The sequence below is a fragment of the Oncorhynchus masou genome, chromosome 5, assembly GCF_036934945.1.
Source record: "Oncorhynchus masou masou isolate Uvic2021 chromosome 5, UVic_Omas_1.1, whole genome shotgun sequence".
NCBI lineage: Eukaryota > Metazoa > Chordata > Actinopteri > Salmoniformes > Salmonidae > Oncorhynchus > Oncorhynchus masou.
In genome coordinates this window covers 19,610,147-19,635,364 of record NC_088216.1, presented here as the reverse complement: position 1 = coordinate 19,635,364, position 25,218 = coordinate 19,610,147, and the positions used below count along the sequence as shown (strand labels likewise).

At 44.4% G+C, this 25,218-nt stretch overlaps 1 protein-coding gene and 1 pseudogene across 1 annotated transcript in view; one reads left to right on the top strand and one right to left on the bottom strand.

The window, feature by feature from the left end:
* The window catches only part of LOC135525455 (RNA-binding protein 25-like), a 4,137-nt pseudogene extending 2,886 nt beyond the window's left edge, over positions 1 to 1,251 (top strand).
* Positions 1 to 25,218, bottom strand: part of LOC135536315 (glutamate receptor ionotropic, NMDA 2B-like) — a 138,290-nt gene that overhangs the window by 59,627 nt on the left and 53,445 nt on the right. The window contains 3 exon segments of the mRNA XM_064962676.1: positions 9,688 to 9,880; positions 10,266 to 10,536; positions 12,618 to 12,761. Of these exon segments, the coding sequence (XP_064818748.1) occupies positions 9,688 to 9,880; positions 10,266 to 10,536; positions 12,618 to 12,761 (608 nt within the window).

The following is a 25,218-nucleotide window of genomic DNA, read 5'->3' as shown; positions in this document are numbered from 1 at the left end:
GAGGACATTTTTAACTCAATAGCCCAAAAGCACAATGAAATAGTCCACTAAATACATCTCTACCCCAATAAAAAAGACAATGATTTATTAGCCAACAAAATGATGGCTGTATTCGCTCATTCTTTACCTCCACTCAGCCCTGAGATGAAGAGATGAGATTGGTTGGTTAGGGTGGAAACACCACAGCCGCCCTCAATGGCAGGGTCCCAGGTGTGTGTGTGTGTGTGTGTGTGTGTGTGTGTGTGGCAGCCATTTAGAGCTTCTATGATGCAGTCTTTGCCTGAATCAGCCTGAGGTAAAACCACTTTATCGGTGAAATAGGATGAGAAAAACATGCCAGGCGTACTGCACGCATGAGAGACCTGCAGGAGTGTTAGACCACCGTGGGCACCACATACTTTACAGGAGAGTGTAGTACAGAGATGTGTGTGTGTGTGTGTGTGTGTGTGTGTGTGTGTGTGTGTGTGTGTGTGTGTGTGTGTGTGTGTGTGTGTGTGTGTGTGTGTGTGTGTGTGTGTGTGTGTGTGTGTGTGTGTGTGTGTGTGTGTGTGTGTGTGTGTGTGTGTGTCTGTGTGTGTGTGTAGAGCACAGGAATAGAAACACAATATCTAGATACTAAGGTTGTCACGCCTGCTCCCGCTCCCCCTCCCTGGTGCTCGAGGGCACCAGGCTACCCTTCTTTACACACACCTGCCACCATCATTACGCGCAGCAGCGCTCATTGGACTCACCTGGACTCCTTCACGTTGTTGATTACCCCCTGTATATCTGTCTGTTCCTTGGTGGTGTTCCCTGTGTCTGCATTCCTTGTTGTTATGTGTTCTTGTCCAGACGCTGTTCCTGTTTTGTTTCATGTCCGTCAGTTATTAAAACTTCACTCCCTGTACCTGCTTCTCATCTCCTGCGTCGATCCTTACAGAACGTAGGGTTTGATTTTGTTGGTGACATTGGACCCGGGGGCCGTCGCCGATGGAACCTGGGGATGCCTCGGCCGGCTCATGAGTTTTCTTGTTTTGTTGGTGTCGTCAGGCTTAGATTCCACCGCTGATGGAACCAGGGGTGCCTAGACTGGCTCTTCGGGCTGTCACGCCCAAGCTGGCTCGTTTCCTTGCCATGGTTGGCTTGGCAGGTTCCCATCCCACGTCATGCTTCAGCTGGCCCATAGGGCTTCTACAACGCAGTGGGATCGTCAGGCTGTTACGCCTCAGCCGGCCCGTCCAGCTCGCCCGGGTGGGACGCTGGCGCCCCTAGAGAGGGGGGGGGGGTACTATCACGCCTGCTCCCGCTCCCCCTCCCTGGCGCTCGAAGGCGCCAGGCTACCCTTCTTTACACGCACCAGTCACCATCATTACGCGCAGCTGTGCTCATTGGACTCACCTGGACTCCCTCACTTTGTTGATTGCCCCTGCATATACGTCTGCTCCTTGGTGGTGTTCCTTGTAGTAGCATTGTTTGTCGCGTTGTGTTTATGTCCAGATGGTGTTCTTGTTCCATTGCTTGTCTGTCTATATTAAACCTTCACTCCCTGTACCTGCTTCTCATCTCCTGCGTCGATCCTCACAAAGCTCACTTGAAAGGATGTAATATGTTATACTGAGTAACCGACGGAAAGGAAACGTACAGTTATGACTATAACTACTGTTCCCTGAAGGAGGGACGAGGTATAACATACTATGGAGAGTCAATGACCAGTCATATTCACCTGAAGAACTGAAATCACACCCAAAGAGCCAATCACACCCAGGGCTCGCATTAATTTCCTCAATTCAGTACTGCTCTTCAGCGAGCCCAAACCCCTTGACAGCATGGGGGCAAAATACGTTATGCCTAGTTCCCTCCTTCAGGGAACAGTAGTTATATTCATAACGGCACGTCGGTCACTTGGTATAACATACTATGTGGACATACAATCACGCCCGAAGCAGGCTAAGAGTTACCAAAATCTTAGGCCCACGGTATGCCAAGCACACACAGGTTCCACCGGCTCCAAAAAGGGGTTATAGAAGCCACCTTTTTCCCGAAAACTTACCCGAGAAGCCTGAACTGTCAGAGCCTCATGAGGCCTGAGATGTCAGAGCCCCATATAGATCAAATCAAGATCAAATCAAATTGTATTAGTCACATGCGCCAAAAACAACAGGTGTAGACCTTACAGTGAAATGCTTACTTACGAGCCCCTAAACTACATAAAGGACACGAGTGGCATTACCCATATGGTTGATGAGAATCTCCATATTGCAAATGTACGGTCCCTTACAACACGTCCGCGAGTGTTATTAAAATAGGCCGATGACCTCAGGTTGTGCCCCAGGGCTCGGTCTTTCGGAAAGTCATCGAATAAATTCTCTCTGACATTTGGTTTCCGTTTTAGAACATTTTACATTTTTAGTCATTTTTCCGCTGTACTGGAAAATTTCACCAGATGGCGACTGGCTGCTTATTGCAAATGAACAAAACATCACCAAATGGACATGGGCATTTCTCCTAAAAGGAAAAGATTTTGAAGATGAAACTTGGTGAGCACAGGTTTGGCCAAATGGGCTTTTAGCCCAGAAACAGAGTTTAGGCCCATTTTCTGGGATTAAAGTTCAAAAACAGTAATCCAGAGCTAATTTGACCACTTCACGTCAAAGTACAAAAACCTACACGTCTAAGTAAAAAAATAACCAGCCATTTATCTATCGTAATTTACGAGAAATAATTCAATGTCCCTCTGGTGATGGTTAAAGAATTATTTTTTTCAAACAAGTTATAGATCCAGTTGCAGCGTGTTCAGACAAATCCTTTAAGGCGGGTTTCAGAGCTCTACGTGATTGCTGTGATTTTCTGAACTCACACACACAGTCAATGGGGAGTGACACAGTGTGAGGCTTACAGACACACAGAGCCTGTGTGACTTTCAGCTTCCTGTGACAACCGGAAGTGCCTTAACTTGGGGTCATAGGGGCTGTTTCGAAGGGTTAAAAAGGGTTAAAAAGGTCACATCTTTCCAAAATTTCATGTGTGATGAGGCAACCCTCATGAACTGTAAATCAGTAATTACTCCCATCAGATGCCCAATAAATACACACACACACACACAGTGTGGGGCTTACAGACACACAGAGCCTGCAATAGATACCGGTGTTCGCACCATCAAAGAACCGTCAGAACTAGAGCTCAGAAACTTTATATACAAGTTCTAGAGCTTAACTTCTTTGGGTAGGGGACAGTATTTTCATGTCCGGATGAAAAGCGTATCCAATATACAGTGTCTGTGGGGTCATATTGCACGTCCTAAGGCTTCCACTAGATGTCAACAGTCTTTCGAACCTTGTTTCAGGCTTCTACTGTGAAGTGGGAGAGAATGAGAGCTGATTGAGTCATGGGTCTGCCAGAAGGCCATGTGCTCAGTCAGGCGCGCGCCTGTGCGAGTTAGCTCCGTTCCCTTTAATTTCTTTCTTTTTCTCCCCAATCTCGTGGTATCCAATTGTTTTTTAGTAGCTACTATCTTGTCTCATCTCTACAACTCCTGTACGGTCTTGGGAGAGAAAGTCTTGAAAGTCATGAGTTCTCCAATACACAACCCAACCAAGCCGAACTGCTTCTTAACACAGCGCGCATCCAACCCGGAAACCAGCCACACCAATGTGTCGGAGGAAACACCGTGCACCTGGCAACCTTGGCTAGCACGCCCTGTACCCGGCCCGCCACAGGAGTCGCTGGTGCGCGATGAAACAAGGACATCCCTACCGGCCAAGCCCTCCCTAACCCGGACGACGCTAGGCCAATTGTGCGTCGCCCCACGGACCTCCCGGTCGCGGCTGGTTACGACAGAGCCTGGGCGCGAACCCAGAGTCTCTGATGGCACAGCTGGCGCTGCAGTGCAGTGCCCTTAACCCCTGCCCCACCCGGGAGGCCCTCCCTTTCATTTCTAAAGACAAAGGAATTCTCCGGTTGAAACATTATTGAAGATTTATGATAAAAACATCCTAAAGATTGATTATATACATTGTTTGACATGTTTCTACGAACTGTAATATAACTTTCTTGACTTTGTCTGGACCTACTGCCTGCGCATTTGGATTGCTATACTAAATGCGCGAACAAAAAGGAGGTCTTTGTACATAAATTATGGTCTTTATCGAACAAAACTAACATTTATTGTGGAACTGGGATTCCTGGGAGTGCATTCTGATGAAGATCATCAAATGTCAGTGAATATTTATAATGCTATTTCTGACTTTTGTTGACTCCATAACATGGCGGGTATCTGTATTGCTTGTTTTGGTCTCTGAGCGCTGTACTCAGATTATTCCATGGTGTGCTTTTTCCGTAAAGCTTTTTTGAAATCTGATACAGAGGTTGCATTAAGGAGAAGTATATCTTTAATTCCATGCATAACTGTTGTATTATTATCAACATTTATGATGAGTATTTCTGTAAATTGACGTAGCTCTCTGTACTTTCATCGGATGTTTTGGAGGCAAAACATAACAACCTGCCAGAGATTGTAAACAGAGATGTAAACAATGTAAACAGAGATTGTAAACAGAGATGTAAACAATGTAAACATAGATGTATTGTGTAACATGAAGTCCTATGAGTGCCATCTGATGAAGATCATCAAAGGTTAGTGATTACTTTTATCTCCATTTCTGCTTTTTGTGACTCCTCTCTTTGGCTGGAAAAATGGCTGTATTTTTTTGTGACTAGGTACTGACCTAACATAATCGCATGGTATGCTTTTGCCGTAAAGCCTTTTTGAAATCGGACACTGTGGTGGGATTAACTACAAGTTTATCTTTAAAATGGTGTATAATACATGTATGGTTGAGGAATTTTAATTATGATATGTCTGTTGTTTGAATTTGGCGCCCTGCACTTTCACTGGATGTTGGTCAGGTGGGACGTTAGCGTCCCACGTACCCTAGAGAGGTTAAGTTGATAGTGCACAGTGAGTTATGTGGCTGTAGAAGGTTCTCAAGCCGAGAAACAGCCTTGTCTATTTGCAATGACTTCAATTAATTTTGAACGTTGCGACAATGACAACATTTAGAAAAGTCCCAGAATCACAAGACTAGGTGCATTGAAACCGCCTCTGCCCATAGAGACATCTGTCCGATAGCGCTTTCAGGGATCCAGTAGCAACACCCCCCCAAAAAAGTGCACACATCTGCCACATCTGGCGCGCGTCAGAGCCGGTGTAGTACGACTCCATCTTAGTCTTTATTGACGCTTTGCCTGTTGCACTTATTTTCCACCATAATTTGCAAATAAATTCATTAAAAATCCTACAATGTGATTTTCTGGATTTTTTTTCTCTCATTTTGTCTGTCATAGTTGAAGTGTACCTATGATGAAAATTACAGGCCTCTCTCATCTTTTAAGTGGGAGAACTTGCACAATTGGTGGCTGACTGAATACTTTTTTTGCCCCACTGAATACCTCCAATGTGAAAAAGGCCCTGCTCAAAAGGTTATTGCAAGAACATCAAAATGTCCACCAAAGAGCTTTGACAAGGAGAAATTCCTGTAACCAGACACCAACCCTCAAATGTACGCCACTTATATGTATACAACCCTCTCGTAGAGTGTGTGACGCGCCAACTGTACAGTCGTAATCACGTTCAAGGCTAAACCCCTAGCCGTCAAATTCAACTTTTCAAGGGCCAAACCCACTGATCCCATACATGTGGTCGTGGGTGCCAAACTCTCCCATGCGTCTGGGACAGTAGATCCCGACTACACGGAACCCTCCACGGGTCCCAGCCCAACAGGCGAATGATCACTGGGAACCAGGGTTGTCTGGGCCAACAGGGAGACACAACAATCAACAACAGACCCTCCTGAAAGACCCTCCCCACGGTAGCTTGAATCAGATTCTTCGGAGGAAACGCATAGCGCAGGGTACGAGGCCACTAATACGCCAAAGCATCCGTTCCCAAAGGAGAACCCAGATCCCTCATTGAGAAGAACAGACAACAATGTGCATTTTCTTGCGATGTTTGTAGAGATCCCCCCCCCTGGAAAGTAGATCCACACGCACGTTGAAAATTCTGGGAAGATATGTTGCCCTGAGCAACAGGAAACGGGCCGGGTTTGTGTTTGAGCCAATCAGTTGTGTTGTGACATGGTAGGGGCGGTACACAGAAGATAGCCACATACAGTAAAATACCAAGTCCATATTATGGCAAGAACAGCTCAAAAGAGCAAAGAAATGATTGTCAGTCAATGTGGGAAAACTTCACGAAATTTGAAAGTTTCTTCAAGTGCAGTGCTATGATGAAACTGGCTCTCATGAAGACCGCTACAGGAAAGGAAAACCCGGAGTTACCTCTGCTGCAGAGACAAGTTCATTACAGTTACCAGTCTCAGAAATTGCAGCCCAAATAAATGCTTCACAGAGTTCAAGTAACAGACACATCTCAACATCAACTGTTCAGATGAGTTGGTGTGAATCAGGCCTTTATGATCAAATTTCTGCAAAGAAACCACTACTTAAGGTCACCAACAATAAGAAGAGACCTGTTTGGGCCAAAAAACATGAGCAATGGACATTAGCCTGGTGGAAATCTGTGGTAATTTGCCCTTTGGTCTTTTGAGTCCAAATGTTATAATTTTGGTTCCAACCGCTGTTTCTTCATGAGATGCAGAGTAGGTGAACAGATGAACTCTGCATGTATGGTTCCCACCGTGAAGCATGGAGGAGGAGGAGGTGTGATGGTGGTGCTTTGATGGTGACACTGTCTGCGATTTATTTAGAATTCAAGGCACTCTTAACCAGCATGGCTACCACAGCATTCCACAGCGATACACCATCCCATCTGGTTTGCACTTAGCGGGACTATAATTTGTTTTCAACAGGACAATGACCCAACACACCTCAAGGCTGTGTAAGGGCTATTTGACCAAGGAGAGTGATAGAGTGCTGCATCAGATGACCAGGCCTCCACAATCACCCGACCTCAACCCAATTGAGATGGTTTGGGGTGAGTTACATTTACAATTAAGTCATTTAGCAGACGCTCTTATCCAGAGCGACTTACAGTTGGACCACAGAGTGAAGGAAAAGCAGCCAACAAGTGCTCAGCACATGCGGGAACTCCTTCAAGACTGTTGGAAAAGCATTCCAGGTGAAGATGGTTGAGAGATGCCAAGAGTGTACAAAGTTGTCATCAAGGCAAAGGGTGTCAACTTTGAACAATCTAAAATATTAAATATATTTTGATTTCTTTAACACATTTTTTGGTCACTACATGATTCGATGTGTTATTTCATAGTTTTGACGTCTTCGCTGTTATTCTACAATGTAGAAAATAGTAAAAAAAAATAAAAATAAAGAAGAACCCTTGAATGAGTAAGTGTGTCCAAACTTTTGACTGGTACTGTATGTGTAAGAGAACAGTACACACTTCCTCCCCTCCCCCACATATACACACATACACACTTCTTCTCATCCCACACCTCTCCCCTCTCTCTGCCTCCCTAGCCATACTCACCAATAAGCCCCATAGCAGCTCATCATCCAAAACCACTTCCAGCACATTTTCTCATTACACAAGACCTCCTGTTCTGTCCTCTCCTCAGTGGCAGGGAGGGAGTAACACGAGAGAACCCTCCAGTCAGAGGCTATATCCCCATGAGGTCAACCTGCCCCCCAAAACAAGCAGAGAATGTGATGCACAGGCACGCACGTGCTCACATGCACACACAGACAGAAACAGACATACACACAGACATAGACACAACACCACACTTCCTCCCTAAACAGAGAGTGTGAGTCACTGAGCCCCCCCCTGCTGTAGTCCATCACTGTCTGACAGCATGGCATGCAAATCTAGCATTACATTATCTATCCTCCGGTGGCATGGATCCACCACGTTCCCGAGTCACGCACATAGGGCCTACAGGGCATAATGTCTGTTACTGGGGGGTTGGGGGGGGTTGAGGGGGTGGTGGGGGCAGGTTTTCCAGGAGTTCGGGGAGGCATTAGGGTCACCGTCACCTCTCATTCTGTACCTCCGCTCAGCCCTGAGATGAAGGGATGAGGTTGGTTGGTTAGGGTAGAAACACCCCTGGGTCCCAGGTGTGTGTGTGTGTGTGTGTGTGTGTGTGTGTGTGTGTGTGTGTGTGTGTGTGTGTGTGTGTGTGTGTGTGTGTGTGTGTGTGTGTGTGTGTGTGTGTGTGTGTGTGTGTGTGTGTGTGTGTGTGTGTGTGTGTGTGTGTGTGTGTGTGTGTGTGTGTGTGTGTGTGTAAGGTTTTGACAAGGGTCCCAGGTGTACTCCAGGAGGATGATTGAATGCCAGGCCCTAACTACCAACTCTGGGTCTCAGTGACAGAGAAGGAACTCCGTTGGGGATTGAAATATTCATGGGTTTGTGTTTGTGTTATTTTATTCCTGTTGTTTGGAAGTTGCGATGAGGGACGTATATACGCATAACTGCATCTGATAAGAAAATAATGAAATGTTATACTCCACCCAGGTTGCTTATCTCACACACACACACACTCACACACACACACACACACACACACACACACACACACACACACACACACTCACACTCACACTCACACTCACACTCACACTCACACACACACACACACACACACACACACACACACACACACACACACACACAATAACAACAACCCACATATTCCAATCCACAATCCAAACCAACCACAAAAAATACAATTATGTTTATTTTTAGAAAAGGAACGTGGAGGATTGAGAGGGGAACGGCTTTTGTACGAGTATATATTGTCTAATAAGAGCAGTATTAATAATCCCCAACCCGTATTAGACTGTACATGTAACTCAATCAGTAACCCAACAACAGTGCTAGACGAAGGGAGTCTAACACACACTCACACAAAACACACACACTCACACACACACACACACACACACACACACACACACACACACACACACACACACACACACACACACACACACACACACACACACACACACACACACACACACACACACACACACACAAACCTCCTAACCTCCTAATGTTCTTTGGACCTCTTTTAATTCAATCCGTTTGTCCCCAAGCATTCAATTAGTCACAGAATCTATGAACAATGCAGGCACTAAAAGCAAAGCCCTATGAAGTTAAATGGAGATTAATTATTCATGTACTGAGTGTACTGTAATGTTCTGTACTGTAATGTTCTGTACTGTAATGTTCTGTACTGTAATGTTCTGTACTGTAATGAGTCAGATAACAAAACAAGTAAATGAAGAAAGAAAAATATGTTTTCTTTCATGATTATTGTGGTTAATGGTAAGACAAGACGAAGGCTGTTGTAAAAGGCTGCACATATCCACCTCTCTTCAGGTTCTGCTGGGATGACTAAACAGAGGACAATGTTCCTCAAAGGTCTCTGTGTGCTTGTGTGTATGTGTGTGAGTTTGTGTATGTGTGTGAGTGTGTGTACGTGCATGGCTATTGTATGTGTGTCTAGGTGTGTGTGTGCTATAAGGAAAAGGCTATACGGACATTCCAGACAGACAAACCAATATTTCATTTCAGAATTGGCTAACATTTGGTTAGGGTCAGGGTTAAGGGTTTGGTTAGATAGGTAAGTGTCCGTTTTAGATGATGGTTAGTCGTTTTGCAGGTTAGCAGCGCCCTTATAGTCTCTACCATACTATACCCAATGTTTCTACCTCCATATCTAGGGCACTCACTTGAGCACTTCATTGGAGTTGCTTTGTTTGGAGCCCTTCTTGTTAGGGGTCTCATTGCAGCCTGACTTGAGCAGCGTGTGTTGACCACGGTCCAGCATCATGGTGGAGGTCGCCATGGCGATGACAGCCACTGCATCCCGCACCCGAGCCTCCAAACTGTAGTCCCATTCGTCATACGACACCGAAATAAGCCCTGAGAGAAGGAGAGAGAGAGAGAGAGAGAGAGAGAGAGAGAGAGAGAGGAAAAAGAGAAGAAAATGGGAGGGGGTGGGGAAGATGTGAAAGGATGAGGGGTGAAAAGGTGGGAGGTGGAGAGAGAGGTTAAGAGAGCCATCTCAAATAACAGAGATGCCACATGAATTAAAAACTTGTTTGTAATCCCAAAATCCAACACCCTTTACAGCTGAGCTCACCCAGAGTAGGATGAAGTTTCCCAGAGATGCTGATCTAAGATCAGTTTTGTATTTTCCGTTTTAAAAGGTTTAAAATCTGGGGGGAATAAACTGCTCCTGGATCAGTATGCACCTTAACATTTTACCCTTCTCCTGACCCCCATTCTAACCCCATCCAGTAACTACCTGTGGGAAACACGGCGGGGACATTATCGGCGTCGCCGGCCACTAGCGACGGTACGATCCAGGTGTACCCGTATCCCGTCAGTCCCACAGAGTTTGCCACCTCAAAGATGGTGTAGGCCTCCTCCTTGGTGCAGTAAAGCAGGTAGACAGGGCTCTGCAGCTTCTTCATCTGGTTCTGGATCTTAGCGTCTCCGTCATCCACAGACATGTCCAACAGGAGGACTTCTTCTAGCTCCCAGCCCACAAAACTGTTCTCTATGGTGCTCCGGATCTATGGTGGGGGAGAGGGAAAGGGGGGTGGGGGGAGAGGAGAGAGGGAGGAGAAGGAAGAAGAGAGAGGGGAGGAGGAGGTAGAAGAGTGAGGGAGGATGAGGAAAAGAAGAGGAGGGAGGGAGGGAGGGAGGGAGGGAGGGAGGGAGGGAGGGAGGGAGGGAGGGAGGGAGGGAGGGAGGGAGGGAGGGAGGGAGGGAGGGAGGGAGGGAGGGAGGGAGGGAGGGAGAAGACGAGGAAAGAAAAGTATTGACGTTCTGTTACAATATCCACACAAGAAACACCACTTGAAAAGTAAACCGTTTGTTTGTCTGTCTGGCAGTCTTCTGGCTCCTCTCTTGGGTTTAGCTGTGCAGGTGTAAGACTAGTAGTGTGCCAGTTCAGCTCTAGGGTTGTACTTGAGCTTTAAGGTTTGGGTGTGGGGCATCTCTCATAGGGGTTTCATAGGAACAACAGGTTGGGTGTGGGGCATCTCTCATAGGGTTTTCATAGGAACAACAGGTTGGGTGTGGGGCATCTCTCATAGGGGTTTCATAGGAACAACAGGTTGGGTGTGGGGCATCTCTCATAGGGGTTTCATAGGAACAACAGGTTGGGTGTGGGGCATCTCTCATAGGGGTTTCATAGGAACAACAGGTTGGGTGTGGGGCATCTCTCATAGGGGTTTCATAGGAATAATGATGAATAAGATATAGAAACATGAGAAAATGGATGCCATTTTTAAAATACTTTTGCTTGGAGTAACAGATGTGAAGGGTTTGAACATGAGACTTTTCTTTTAGTTCATTGCAACATCCAAGCTCAGCCAAAGTACACTACATGACCAAAAGTATGTGGACATCCGCTCGTGGAACATCTCATTCCAAAATCATGGGCATAAATTTGGAGTTGGTCCCCCCTTTGCTGCTATAACAGCCTCCACTCTGCTGGGAAGGCTTTCCACTAGATATTGGAACATTGCTGCGGGGACTTGCTTCCATTCTGGCACAAGAGCATTAATGAGGGCGGGCACTGATGTTGGGCGATTAAGCCTTGCTCGCAGTCAGTGTTCCAATTCATTCCGTTGGTTTTTGGTGGGGTTGAGGTCAGGGCACTGCGCAGGCCAGTCAAGTTCTTCCACACCGATCTCGAAAAGACATTTCTGTATGGATCTCACTTTGTGCACAGGGCATTGTCATGCTGAAACTGGAAAGCGCCATCCCCAAACTGTTGCCACAAATTTGGAAGCATAGAATCGTCTAGACTGTCATTGAATGCTGTAGCGTTAAGATTTCTCTTCACTGGAACTAAGGAGCCCAAAACATGAAAAACAGCCCCAGAACATTATTCCTCCTCCACCAAACTTTACAGTTGGCATTATACATTCAGGCAAGTAGCGTTCTCTTGGCATCTGCCAAATCCAGAATAATTCGTCGGACTGCCAGATGGTGAAGCGTGATTCATCACTGCAGAGAAAGCATTTCCACTGCTCCAGAGTCCAATGGCGGCAAGCTTTACACCACTCCAGCCAATGCTTGGCATTGCAAATACTGATCTTAGGCTTGTGTGCGGCTGCTCGGCCATGGAAACTCATTTCATGAAGCTCCCGATGAACACTTCTTGTGCTGACTTGTGCTGACGTTGCTTCCAGAGGCATTTTGGAACTCAGTATTGAGTTATGCGGAGGACAGACGATTTTTACACGCTACTCGCTTCAGCTCTCGCCGGTCCCAGTCTGTGAGCTTGTGTGCCCTACCACTTCGCAGCTGAGCCGTTGTTGCTCTTAGACGTTTCCACATCACAATAACAGCACTAGCAGGGCAGAAATTTGATGAACTGGCTTGTTGAAAGGTGGCATCCTATGACAGTGCCACGTTAAAAGTCACTGAGCTCTTCAGTAAAGCCATTCTACTGCCAATGTTTGTCAATGTTTGTCAATGGAGATTGGAATGCTGTGTGCTCTATGTTATACACTTGTCAGTATTGGGTGCGGCTGAAATCGTCAAATCCACAAATTTGAAGGGGTGTCCACATACTTTTGTATACATAGTGTATTTGAACTGATTTCCAATAGTATTTGAACCCAGGTCTGGTCTGCCTCACTTTGTTGACAAAGTCCTGGTATCCGGGGTAGTAGGTGGTGACGATGGAGAAGATGTACCAGTCGTATTCCTCCATGATCTTCAGCATGATGGAGGCCTGCTGCTCTATGGACGGGCCAAACTGGAAGAACATGGAATGGTCGTCCTGCAAACATGGGGAAGAGAGAGAAGACAGAAGAACGGGACGTCAGGTCAACGGTCAAACGGAAATGAGATGTAAAGGAGGATAGTACAAGTACAGCACATGGGGAGGCCACACACACAAACAACATCTGGAGACTCAAGGGAGGTCCAGGGGGCGATGTTGTTCAGTCGCCCATGAGGACGTGATGGTTGAGATGCATTATTTATGGAACTAAGGGACTGGAGGGGACATCAGAGGAACTGTATGAAGAGGTCACGCCCAGCATCAGCTGAACGTCAGGGGTCTATTTGTGTTCATGAGTTTGTCAGAGGGGGAGTGCGTGTACGATTACTAGTGAGTGAGTGTGAGCGAGATTGTGAGTGTGTGTGTGTGTGTGTCCTCACAAGGATAGTAAAACATGGACAATTCTGATAAGTGGGGACATCTCACCGGTCACCACAAGGAAAAAGGCTATTTTAGGTTTAGGGGTTAGGTTTACGGTTAGGGTTAGGGTTACAATTAGGATCAGGGTTAGAATTAGGGTTAGTGGTAGGGTTTAAGGTTAGGTTTAGGGGTTAGGGAAAATAAGATTTTGAATGGGAATCAATTGTTTGGTCCCCACAAGGATAGGTAAAACAAACATGCCTGAGCGTGTGTGTGTGTGTGTGTGTGTGTGTGTGTGTGTGTGTGTGTGTGTGTGTGTGTGTGTGTGTGTGTGTGTGTGTGTGTGTGTGTGTGTGTGTGTGTGTGTGTGTGTGTGTGTGTGTGTGTGTGTGTGTGATGTGTGCGTGAATCTGCTCACATGTACAGTGGGGTTTGAAATGATTGACACAAAGATAAGAAAATATTACTGTATAAAATAAATAATTCAAATACTGAGCTATACTGTAAGCTACACAAATGGAAAAGTATATTATTTTATACTAATACAATTGCTCAGAGAAATAGATGCAGTTTCTTTTCTGAAAAAGGCAGGGGTCAATATTACTGACACCCCTGTTTTCAATACCTCGCCATACAAGGATAATGGCACTAAGCCTTTTTCCAAAATGTTTAATGAGTTGGAGAACACATTGGAAGGCATCTTAGACCATTCCTCTTCCAGGAAGACAATAACACCAAGCAAACATAAAAATCCACATATAAAAGGGTTAACTGGCCACATAATCAACTTTTTGCAATAGTTATGTCAGTTTCCAGACTTGAAACCAATTGAAAACATGTGGTTTGATTTGAGGAGGACAATCCCATAAAACGCAGACAAAGGATATCAAGGATCTGGAAGGATTCTGTATGGATCCCTACCAATGTGTTCTCCAAACATTTTAGAAAAAGTATCAGTTACTTTATCCTCCCAAGGTGAGATATATGAAGGTTTTGAAAACTGGGTTCTCAATCATTTTTAACCCTACTTTTTTGAGACAAAAAAAAGTATTACTTGTTGAACAAAATCTCTTTCTCTGAGCAACTGTATAAGTATTAAATAATGTTTTTTTTAGCATACAATACAGCACAGTATTTTAATTATTAATTTTATATAGTATTTTTTTCTAATCGTAATCAAGGGTGTAACGTTGGACCCCACCGTATGTGAGTGAGTGAGTGAGTGAGTGAGTGAGCGACACCGTTAGCTTGTGAATGAATATGTGTGACGTCCATACTATATCTGCATGTTCCCATGTGCAAGCAAGCATGGCCTGCCTATGTGACAGCTCTGTGTGTGACTCTGTGTGTATGGGCGTGTCCATAGGTTGTGGCTCCATGTTACTCCTGCAGCAGGCTGGGCTGAACTCTCCCTGGCTCAGGTCTACTCGCTCCACTCCACATCAAAGCCCACTTCCCGCCCTGTTACATCTCCCACCTCCCCCACAGGGACAGATATGGCTTGATCCGTTACCTAGCTTCTGCTTTGATGAGGTAATCACATTCCATGTCAATGGGGGACGGAAGTGTGGAAGTAGAATAGGGGAGGTTGGGGGATTAATCCTGAAACGTTGACAGTCAGGAGACACTTCACTTGAAATAACCGTGTTAAAATAATATGCTTGTGCACAAACGCATCATAGGCGCACCCTTAAACTCTAACCTTTCTATTGAAACCCGTTGCTATTTAGACTACGTTCCATATGTTCTGAGGGTCATATACATTTCTAAGGTGAGTGTTTTTGTATGTATGCTGTGTTTGTCCCTTCCCATAACTTCCTGTCAATCACCCGCAAATCCACGGCAGCCATTGACTCCTCTTGATCCTCCACGTTTCTCAATCTATCCTGAGCCCTAATCTCTCCTCTTCACACCTTTACACACTTCTCTCTCTATTCTTTCTCTGTCCTACATTATTCATCACTGTGCGGATACAGATGTAATTTAATTTGAAGACTTCTTTCCGCTCTTTTCCTCTATCATTCTATTCTCTCTTTTCATTCTCTTTCTCACTTTTCTCTCTCTCTTCCTCAAATGTCATTCACTTGGATCAGCAGACACCTATTCCATTATTCATAGAATAACAGCTAATCAGTCTAATGTTCTCTTTAATATCCTCATCAATTCACTCGTTTTTTTTTCTCCTAATGGAATTACTGTCTGTCAGTGTTTTTTTTTTTACTCTTCGTGTTTATCTTCTTCACACCAAGTCCTAAAGCTCAATTAGCTCATGTCTGCGAGATGCCAACCAGTGTCCTGCAGGGCCAGCAGGGTCAAACTCGTCTCGTTCCTGACCAGCGACAAAGTTGCATGTCCTGTCCACTCACATCAGTGTTCACTAGCCCAACTAACTGTGATGTGATGCCCAACACTTGTATGGGCCCTGGTTATAAGTGGTGCACAAAATAGGATAGAGGGTGCCATTTCTGGATGGAACCTATGAGTGATGTGAGAGATGCTCAACGGATGAATGAAAGAGAGCAGAGAAAGGACATTTTTCTTCGAGATGGAAAAATACCTATCATTGTAACTCTCTGAAGAGTATTGTTTTTGAATTTTGACATGCTTTTGTTGGCGTTGTGCTATGTGAGTTTGACGGTTCAGCGCGAAATCACACGAGCCGACGCTTACATATTATGTGTTGTAGTGGCACCACTTCTGCTGCTACACAGCTGCATGTTGCAGACATTAGCTAAAGGAGGCTAGTAAAGTAGAGCAGCTTAAATGACTCACTATCACTATCATCATTATCCCGTTGTGCATGAAGATGACAGCAACCAGCCGCAGGTATTTATACAACACTGTAACCTATTGCATCTCTCTGAGGATTTGTAACGTACTGTACTGGGATGAAGAATAATATGTGAGTAACCCGTCTTTAACATAGTGGCTCTAACACCTCACATCAACCACTCTGCAACACATGTATGAATATATGCAGAGTCTTAGTATACAAACAAGTGCTTCCATCGCTTCCTTCTTCTTTTGCAGGATGTCCCTCGTTTCTATAAGATGTGCTGGGATGGGGAGCAGTGTTGAGGGCGGCTACTATTTAAACCTATTAAGACTCTGAAGGGTTGTGAGCTTGATTTGTATCAGATTGTCACGGTGGCTTCGCCTGGCGTCGTCGACGGAGCTAGCTGCTTCCTCTGCTGCGTCAATGTGTGCTGTGTGTGTGTGTGTGTGTGTGTGTGTGTGTGTGTGTGTGTGTGTGTGTGTGTGTGTGTGTGTGTGTGTGTGTGTGTGTGTGTGTGTGTGTGTGTGTGTGTGTGTGTGTGTGTGTGTGTGTGTGTGTGTGTGTGTGTGTGTGTGTGTGTGTGTGTGTGTGTGTGTGTGTGTGAGCAGTCTAAAGCGGGTCTGAAAGGATTTGGCAACTCATCTCCATGTCATGCCAATGAAAGCCTGTCTCCAATTAGATTTGCAGGGAGAGAACGACATATCAGCCCTCCGCTTAACAAGCCCTGGTGGGAGAGGTTTGAGAGAGAGAGAGAGAGAGAGAGAGAGAGAGAGAGAGAGAGAGAGAGAGAGAGAGAGAGAGAGGGGGATAGGGGTGATGAGAGAGAGAGAGGGAGGGGGTGGCAGTTGGGGCTGAGCGAGAGATAGAGAGGAGTCTCAATTGAGAAAACAGGAAAAACCTAAGAACTCCCAGAGAGAGATAGAGTAAGAACAAGAGAGGGATTCACAAACACACACATTCACACATTGAAGTAGCAGCTGCGTTATCATAGACACATCCTTTCCTTCCTCTCTTTCAAACACTCCGTTTTTCCACTTCACTCCCCTCTTTCAATCCACCTTTTATCCTCTCCCCCTTCCAACTATCTTTCCTCTATCCGTCATTCCTCCATCTATCTATCTTCACTCTGTGTTTCCTCCATCTATCTATCTTCCCTCTATCTATCTATCTTCCCTCTGTCTTTCCTCCATCTATCTATCTTCCCTCTCTCTGTCTTTCCTCCATCTATCTATCTTTCCTGTCTTTCCTCCATCTATCTATCTTCCCTCTGTCTTTCCTCCATCTATCTTCCCTCTGTCTTTCCTCTGTCTTTCCTCCATCTATCTATCTACCCTCTGTATTTCCTCCATCTATCTATCTTCCCTCTGTCTTTCCTCCATCTATCTATCTTCCCTCTGTCTTTCCGCCATCTATCTATCTTCCCTCTGTCTTTCCTCTGTCTTTCCTCCATCTATCTATCTTTCCTCCATCTATCTATCTATCTTCCCTCTGTCTTTTCTCTATCTTTCCTCTGTCTTTCCATATTTTCTCCCCAGCACGTTCATCCTGCTGTCAGTCTCGCTCTGTGGTTTAAGCTCACCATGCTTCATCATAAAATGTCTTCGCTAATCAAATACACACAGAGTTAATTCATCAGACATTCCTTGTTTAATTAGGATTGACCCTATTTTGAAGTCTTTCCTGTTGCGTCGCTTTTTCTTATGCACTTCATTTGAAGAACCCACAGTGTCTTGATTGAATTACTCCGCTATTTTTGGTCCAGGAAATGATTACACAGTTGCTCTCGTCTCATTTGCTGGGCAGCCAATAGACTAAGAACATGTGCATTCTATAAATGATGAGTTCTGGAAAATGGGGATGGTAATCATGGGAACTAGATATAGAGTGCGGTAGGACATCGCAACATTTTGTGAGCAGCACAATATGAAATCAAAAAGGACCTCAGCATCTCAAATCTCTGGCTCCTAAGTCCGATGTCATTAACAAACTAGCAAAAAGTTTTCGCTCCTGTTGCGTAGCAATTAACCACTCTCACAGTAAGAAGCTGTGAATGTTATGTGTGAATCACAAGGAAATCAATGTTTGACAAAAAGTGCAGGTTTTGTACTTTAGTCAACAAACTAGTACATCTTGTGGCTGCCAGGAAGCAGTCTCACAGAAGCTGTTCTGTGGTTCGCTTCAATGAATCCCAAAGAAACCAAGTATGTACAGTAGTGTTTTGCGTATTTTACAGTCCATTAAAAAGGACATTATAGAGTTATTTTTCCAGTATAATGTCCATTTTAACAAACTGTAAAATACACTGTGACCTTTATTATCAGCATGCTGAGGCCTGTCCTCACCACAGCCAGCAGGCTCTACCTCTGACCTCTGTGTGGAGAATATCATGTTGGTCACGTCACCAAACCCCCGTGGTCACAACCATCCTCCACACACACACAAACCATGGTCACAACCACGCACGCACGCACGCACGCTCTCACACACACGCTCTCACACACACACACGCTCTCACACACACACACACACACACACACACACACACACACACACACACACACACACACACACACACACACACACACACACACACACGGAGGTGGTTAAACTCAGGTCATACAATATGACTGCTCATGCACTGGTTCTACAGCTTGGAAACATATTTACCATGTACGCATACTATATGTGCATATGGTGCCATACATATACATGCATGAATACATACAGTACCAGTCAAAGGTTTGGACATGCCTACTCATTCAATGGTTTTTCTTTATTTGTACTATTTTCTACATTGTAGAATAATAGTGAAGACATCAAAACTATTAAATAGCACATATGGAATCATGTCGTAACCAAAAAAGTGCTAAACAAATATATTTGAGATTTGTGATTCTTCAAAGTAACCACCCTTTGCCTTGATGACAGCTTTGCACACTATTGGCTTTAAAAAGTCTTGAAGGAGTTCCCACATATGCTGAGCACTTGTTGGCTGCTTTTCCTTCACTCTGTGGTCCAACTCACCCCAAACCATCTCAATTCGGTTGAGGTCGGGTGATTGTGGAGGCCAGGTCATCTAATGTATCACTCCCTCACTCTCCTTGGTCAAATAGCCCTTACGCAGCCTGGAGGTGTATTGGGTCATTGTCCTGTTGAAAACAAATGGTAGTCCCACTAAGTGCAAACCAGATGGGATGGCGTATCTCTGCAGAATGCTGTGGTAGTCATGCTGGTTAAGTGTGCCTTGAATTTTAAATAAATCACAGACAGTGTCACCAGCAAGCACCCCCCACAGCATCACACCTCCTCTTCCATACTTCACGGTGGGAACCACATATGCAGAGATCATCCGTTTACCTACTCTGCAGCTCATAAAGACACAGCGGTTGGAACTAAAAATCTCAAATTTGGACTCAACAGACCAAAGGGTAAATTACCACAGGTTTAATATCCATTGCTCGTGTTTCTTGCCCCAAGCAAGTCTCTTCTTATTTTTGGTGTCCTTTAGTAGTGGTTTCTTTGCAGCAGTTCGACCATGAAGACCTGATTCAAGCCTCCAAGTCTCAAGTCCTTCAAGTCTCCTTTGAACAGTGTATGTGGAGATGTGTGTTACTTGAACTCCATGAAGCAATTATTTGGGCTGCAATTTCTGAGGCTGGTAACTCTAATGAACTTATCCTCTGCAGCAGAGGTAACTCTGGGTCTTCCTTTCCTGTGGCGGTCCTCATGAGAGACAGTTTCATCATAGCGCTTGATGGTTTTTGCGACTACACTTGAAGAAACATTTAAAGTTATTGACATTTTCCGCATTGACTGACCATGTCTTAAAGTGATGATGGTCTGTTGTTTCTCTTTGCTTATTTAAGCTGTTCTTGCCATAATATGGACTTGGTCTTTACCAAATAGGGCTATCTTCTGTATACCACCCCTACCTTGTCACAACACAACTGATTGGCTCAAACGCATTAACAAGGAAAAAAATTCCACAAATTGATTATTAACAAAGCACACATGTTAATTGAAATGCATTCCTGGTGACTACTCTGGTTGAGATAATGCCAAGAGTGTGCAAAGCTGTCATCAAGGCAAAGGGTGACTGCTTATAGATAAATTATATTTTGATTTCTTTAACAGTTTTGTTTATTTTGGTTAACACTTCATAGTTTTGATGTCTTCCCTATTATTCTACAATATAGAAAATAGTAAAAAAATAAAGAAAAACCCTTGAATGAGTAAGCGCACACACACACACACGCACACGCACACACACACACACACACACACACACACACACACACACACACACACACACACACACACACACACACACACACACGAGTCCCCTTACTTATGATAAGACACTAATAAAATAGGTCCTATTTGACATAGCAGTGAATGACTCAGTGAATCAGCCCAGAAACATATTATTAAACAAAGAGAAATACCTGGAATGATTTATCATCCTCTTTCCCAACATATCTTTCCCCCCCTCACCATCTTCTCTATTTCAGTTTCCCAACACCAGGTTCTGCTCTCAATAAACATTTTAATAATGTGCTGAATATCTAATTAAAATAAATGACAATCACTTTGTGTTTCAAATTCATCTGTATTACAAGTACACATACACACTCCTGTGTGAGTGCACACGCACACTTGCTTTTTTCCAAACCTTCAAACATTTTTCCTCCAGTCTCCACTAATGTGTCTCAAACTGCCACTCTGTGTACGGAGGGCAAAGATGGAGGAGGCCAATTGTCTTATTGGATCTGCTACTGTAATGTCTACAGCCCTGGCAGGACTCACATCATGTCAGCCAAGCCCATTACATCCTGAAATACACTGAAATGGATTGACGGCGAGGGACATGGGGATGACAGATTAAAGGACAAGACCAGGACAGAGAGGCTGGTGTTCGGGACAGGAAGGAAGGAAGGAAGGAAGGAAGGAAGGGAGGGAGGGAGGGAGGGAGGGAGGGAGGGAGGGGAGAGGGAGGGAGGGAGGAAGGAAGGAAGAAGGAAGGAAGGAAGGAAGGAAGGAAGGAAGGAAGGAAGGAAGGAAGGAAGGAAGGAAGGAAGGAAGGAAGGAAGGAAGGAAGGAAGGAAGGAAGGTGAGTCTGGTTGAGACAGCGAAGAACAAAGCCCAAAACAATGAGGAAAGGAGGATGGAAGGATGGAGAAGGAGAACAAGACCTTTGCACTCTGTGGTTAATGAAAACCTCCCGTCACGAGGAGTTGATTAAGCTCGTTAACAACGGGAGAGCATGCTGGGTAATTAATCACTGACACATGGATGCGCTGCATGATGATTGGTCCATTCCACCCCAGCCAATAGAGAGGAGCCACTTATACGTGACCCTGACTGAGCCCAAGATGGGCAACTAACTACTGTATGCTATAGCGCTTTCTCAGTTCCTCTTTCCTTGATTCCTTGTGTCCTCTCTCCTCGCCTCTTTCTCAAAACACATTGGTGGAGAAGGTCTTCATTTGAATGCTAAGCTAATGCAGTGTCACTATAGAAAGACTATACTGTAAATACACTGGCGTAATGAATAGAGTGACTGAATAAAGAAAACAACAGTTTGTATAAAAGTATGTCGTTGTATAAAAGCATATTGTGGTCCAGTGTGGCTCAGTTGGTAGAAAATGGAGCTTGCAATACCCAGGTTGTGAGTTTGATTCCCACTGGGGACCAGATTCCCACTGGGGACCAGATTCCCACTGGGGACCAGATTCCCACGGGGGACCAGATTCCCACGGGGGACCAGATTCCCACTGGGGACCAGATTCCCACGGGGGACCAGATTCCCACGGGGGACCAGATTCCCACTGGGGACCAGATTCCCACGGGGGACCAGATTCCCACGGGGACCAGATTCCCACTGGGGACCAGATTCCCACGGGGGACCAGATTCCCACTGGGGACCAGATTCCCACTGGGGACCAGATTCCCACTGGGGACCAGATTCCCACTGGGGACCAGATTCCCACTGGGGACCAGATTCCCACTGGGGACCAGATTCCCACTGGGGACCAGATTCCCACGGGGGACCAGTAAGAAAAAAGTATGAAAATGTATGCACTGCATAATTCACTCTGGATAAGAGCATCTGCTAAATTACTAAAATGTAAATATATCAATCGCGAAAAATTTGTCCCTGGAGAATGCAAGGAAATGGGAGTGCATAATGTAGAATTTACTCTAGCCTTGATTTCCCATCAAAGATCAACCTCTTGAGAAAATGGCCAGTGATTTTATGTGGGTGTTTCACTTCTGCCAAACACATGTGTGTGTCTCCCCCCCCCCTTCTCTCTAACAAGCACAGAAGGTTAGAGTGCAGAGTAGAGCCAAGTACAGAGTACAATGAGATACATGTGGTTCACAACCCTGTCAGTGTGTTTTTTTGAATCCCATTTCCACTCCCTCTCTTTCTCTCCTCCTTCTCCTCTCAGCCTAACTCTGTCCACCTCCACTTCATGCTGATTCCTCCCTTCATTCTGTTTTCCCTCACTAATGTCTCTCTCTCTCTCTCTCTCTCTGTCCATTAATCAGCATACTCTCTTTCATTCTCCAACTAACTCCTTCCGTCATCTACAGTATTTATTTAAAACACGCTCTCTCAATTCAATTTTAATTTCAATTGAAGGGTCTTTATTGGCATGGATAACATACAGTGACTTGCGAAAGTATTCGGCCCCCTTGAACTTTGCAACCTTTTGCCACATTTCAGGCTTCAAACTTAAAGATATCAAACTGTATTTTTTTGTGAAGAATCAACAACAAGTGGGACACAATCATGAAGTGGAACGACATTTATTGGATATTTCAAACTTTTTTAACAAATCAAAAACTGAAAAATTGGGCGTGCAAAATTATTCAGCCCCCTTAAGTCAATACTTTGTAGCGCCACCTTTTGCTGCAATTACAGCTGTAAGTCGCTTGGGGTATGTCTCTATCAGTTTTGCACATCGAGAGACTGAAATTTTTTCCCATTCCTCCTTGCAAAACAGCTCGAGCTCAGTGAGGTTGGATGGAGAGCATTTGTGAACAGCAGTTTTCAGTTCTTTCCACAGATTCTCGATTGGATTCAGGTCTGGACTTTGACTTGGCCACTCTAACACCTGGATATGTTTATTTTTGAACCATTCCATTGTAGATTTTGCTTTATGTTTTGGATCATTGTCTTGTTGGAAGACAAATCTCCGTCCCAGTCTCAGGTCTTTTGCAGACTCCATCAGGTTTTCTTCCAGAATGGTCCTGTATTTGGCTCCATCCATCTTCCCATCAATTTTAACCATCTTCCCTGTCCCTGCTGAAGAAAAGCAGGCCCAAACCATGATGCTGCCACCACCATGTTTGACAGTGGGGATGGTGTGTTAAGGGTGATGAGCAGTGTTGCTTTTACGCCAAACATATCATTTTGCATTGTTGCCAAAAAGTTCAATTTTGGTTTCATCTGACCAGAGCACCTTCTTCCACATGTTTGGTGTGTCTCCCAGGTGGCTTGTAGCAAACTTTAAAAAACACTTTTTATGGATATCTTTAAGAAATGGCTTTCTTCTTGCCACTCTTCCATAAAGGCCAGATTTGTGCAATATACGACTGATTGTTGTCCGATGGACAGAGTCTCCCACCTCAGCTGTAGATCTCTGCAGTTCATCCAGAGTGATCATGGGCATCTTGGCTGCATCTCTGATCAGTCTTCTCCTTGTATGAGCTGAAAGTTTAGAGGGACGGCCAGGTCTTGGTAGATTTGCAGTGGTCTGATACTCCTTCCATTTCAATATTATCGCTTGCACAGTGCTCCTTGGGATGTTTAAAGCTGGGAAATCTTCTTGTATCCAAATCCGGCTTTAAACTTCTTCACAACAGTATCTCGGACCTGCCTGGTGTGTTCCTTGTTCTTCATGATGCTCTCTGCGCTTTTAACGGACCTCTGAGACTATCACAGTGCAGGTGCATTTATACGGAGACTTGATTACACACAGGTGGATTGTATTTATCATCATTAGTCATTTAGGTCAACATTGGATCATTCAGAGATCCTCACTGAACTTCTGGAGAGAGTTTGCTGCAATGAAAGTAAAGGGGCTGAATAATTTTGCACGCCCAATTTTTCAGTTTTTGATTTGTTAAAAAAGTAAATATCCAATAAATGTCGTTCCACTTCATGATTGTGTCCCACTTGTTGTTGATTCTTCACAAAAAAATACAGCTTTATATCTTTATGTTTGAAGCCTGAAATGTGGCAAAAGGTCGCAGAGTTCAAGGGGGCCGAATACTTTCGCAAGGCACTGTATGTTTACATTGCCAAAGCAAGTGAAATAGATAATAAACAAAAGTTAAATAAATAATACAAGATTTACACTTCCAAAAGTTCAAAAAGAATAAAGACATTTCAAATGGCATATTATGTCTATACACAGTGTTGTAATGATGTGCAAATAGTTAAAGTACAAAAGGGAAAATAAATATAAACATAAATATAACATAAATATAGGTTGTATTTACAAAGGTGTTTGTTCTTTAATGGTTGCCCTTTTCTTTTAGCAACAGGTCACAACTGTTTCACCCAATAGATATGGGAATTTATCAAAATTCAATTTGTTTTCAAATTCTTTGTGGGTCTGTGTAATCTGAGGGAAATATGTGTCTCTAATATGGTCATACATTTGGCAGGAGGTTAAGAAGTGCAGCTCAGTTTCCACCTCATTTTGTGTGCACATAGCCTGTCTTCTCATGAGATTCAGGTCAGGTGAGCAAACTTTCTCAATAGCAAGGCTATGCTCAGTGGTCAGGTATTCTGCCACTATGTACTCTCTGTTTAGGGCCAAATAGCATTCTAGTTTGATCTGTTTTTTGGTTAATTCTTTCCAATGTCTCAAGTAATTATCTTTTTGTTATCTCATGATTTTGTTGGGTCTAATTGTGTTGCTGTATTGGGGCTCTGTGGGGTCTGTTTGTGTTTGTGAACAGAGCCACAGGACCAGCTTTCTTAGGGGACTATTCTCCATGTTTATTTCTCTCTAGGTGATGGCTTTGTTAAGGAAGGTTTGGGAATCGCTTCCTTTTAGGTGGTTGTAGAATCTAACGGCCCTTTTCTGGATTTTTATAATTAGTTGGTATTTGCCTAATTCTGCTCCGCATGCATTATTTTGTGTTTTATGTTGTACACTGAGGATATTTTTGTAGAATTCTGCATGAGTATCAATTTGGTGTTTGTCCCAATTTGAGAATTCATTTTGAGAATTCAGAACTCACAACCATAAAGAGCAATGGGTTCTATAACTAATTCAAGTATTTTTAGCCAGATCCTAA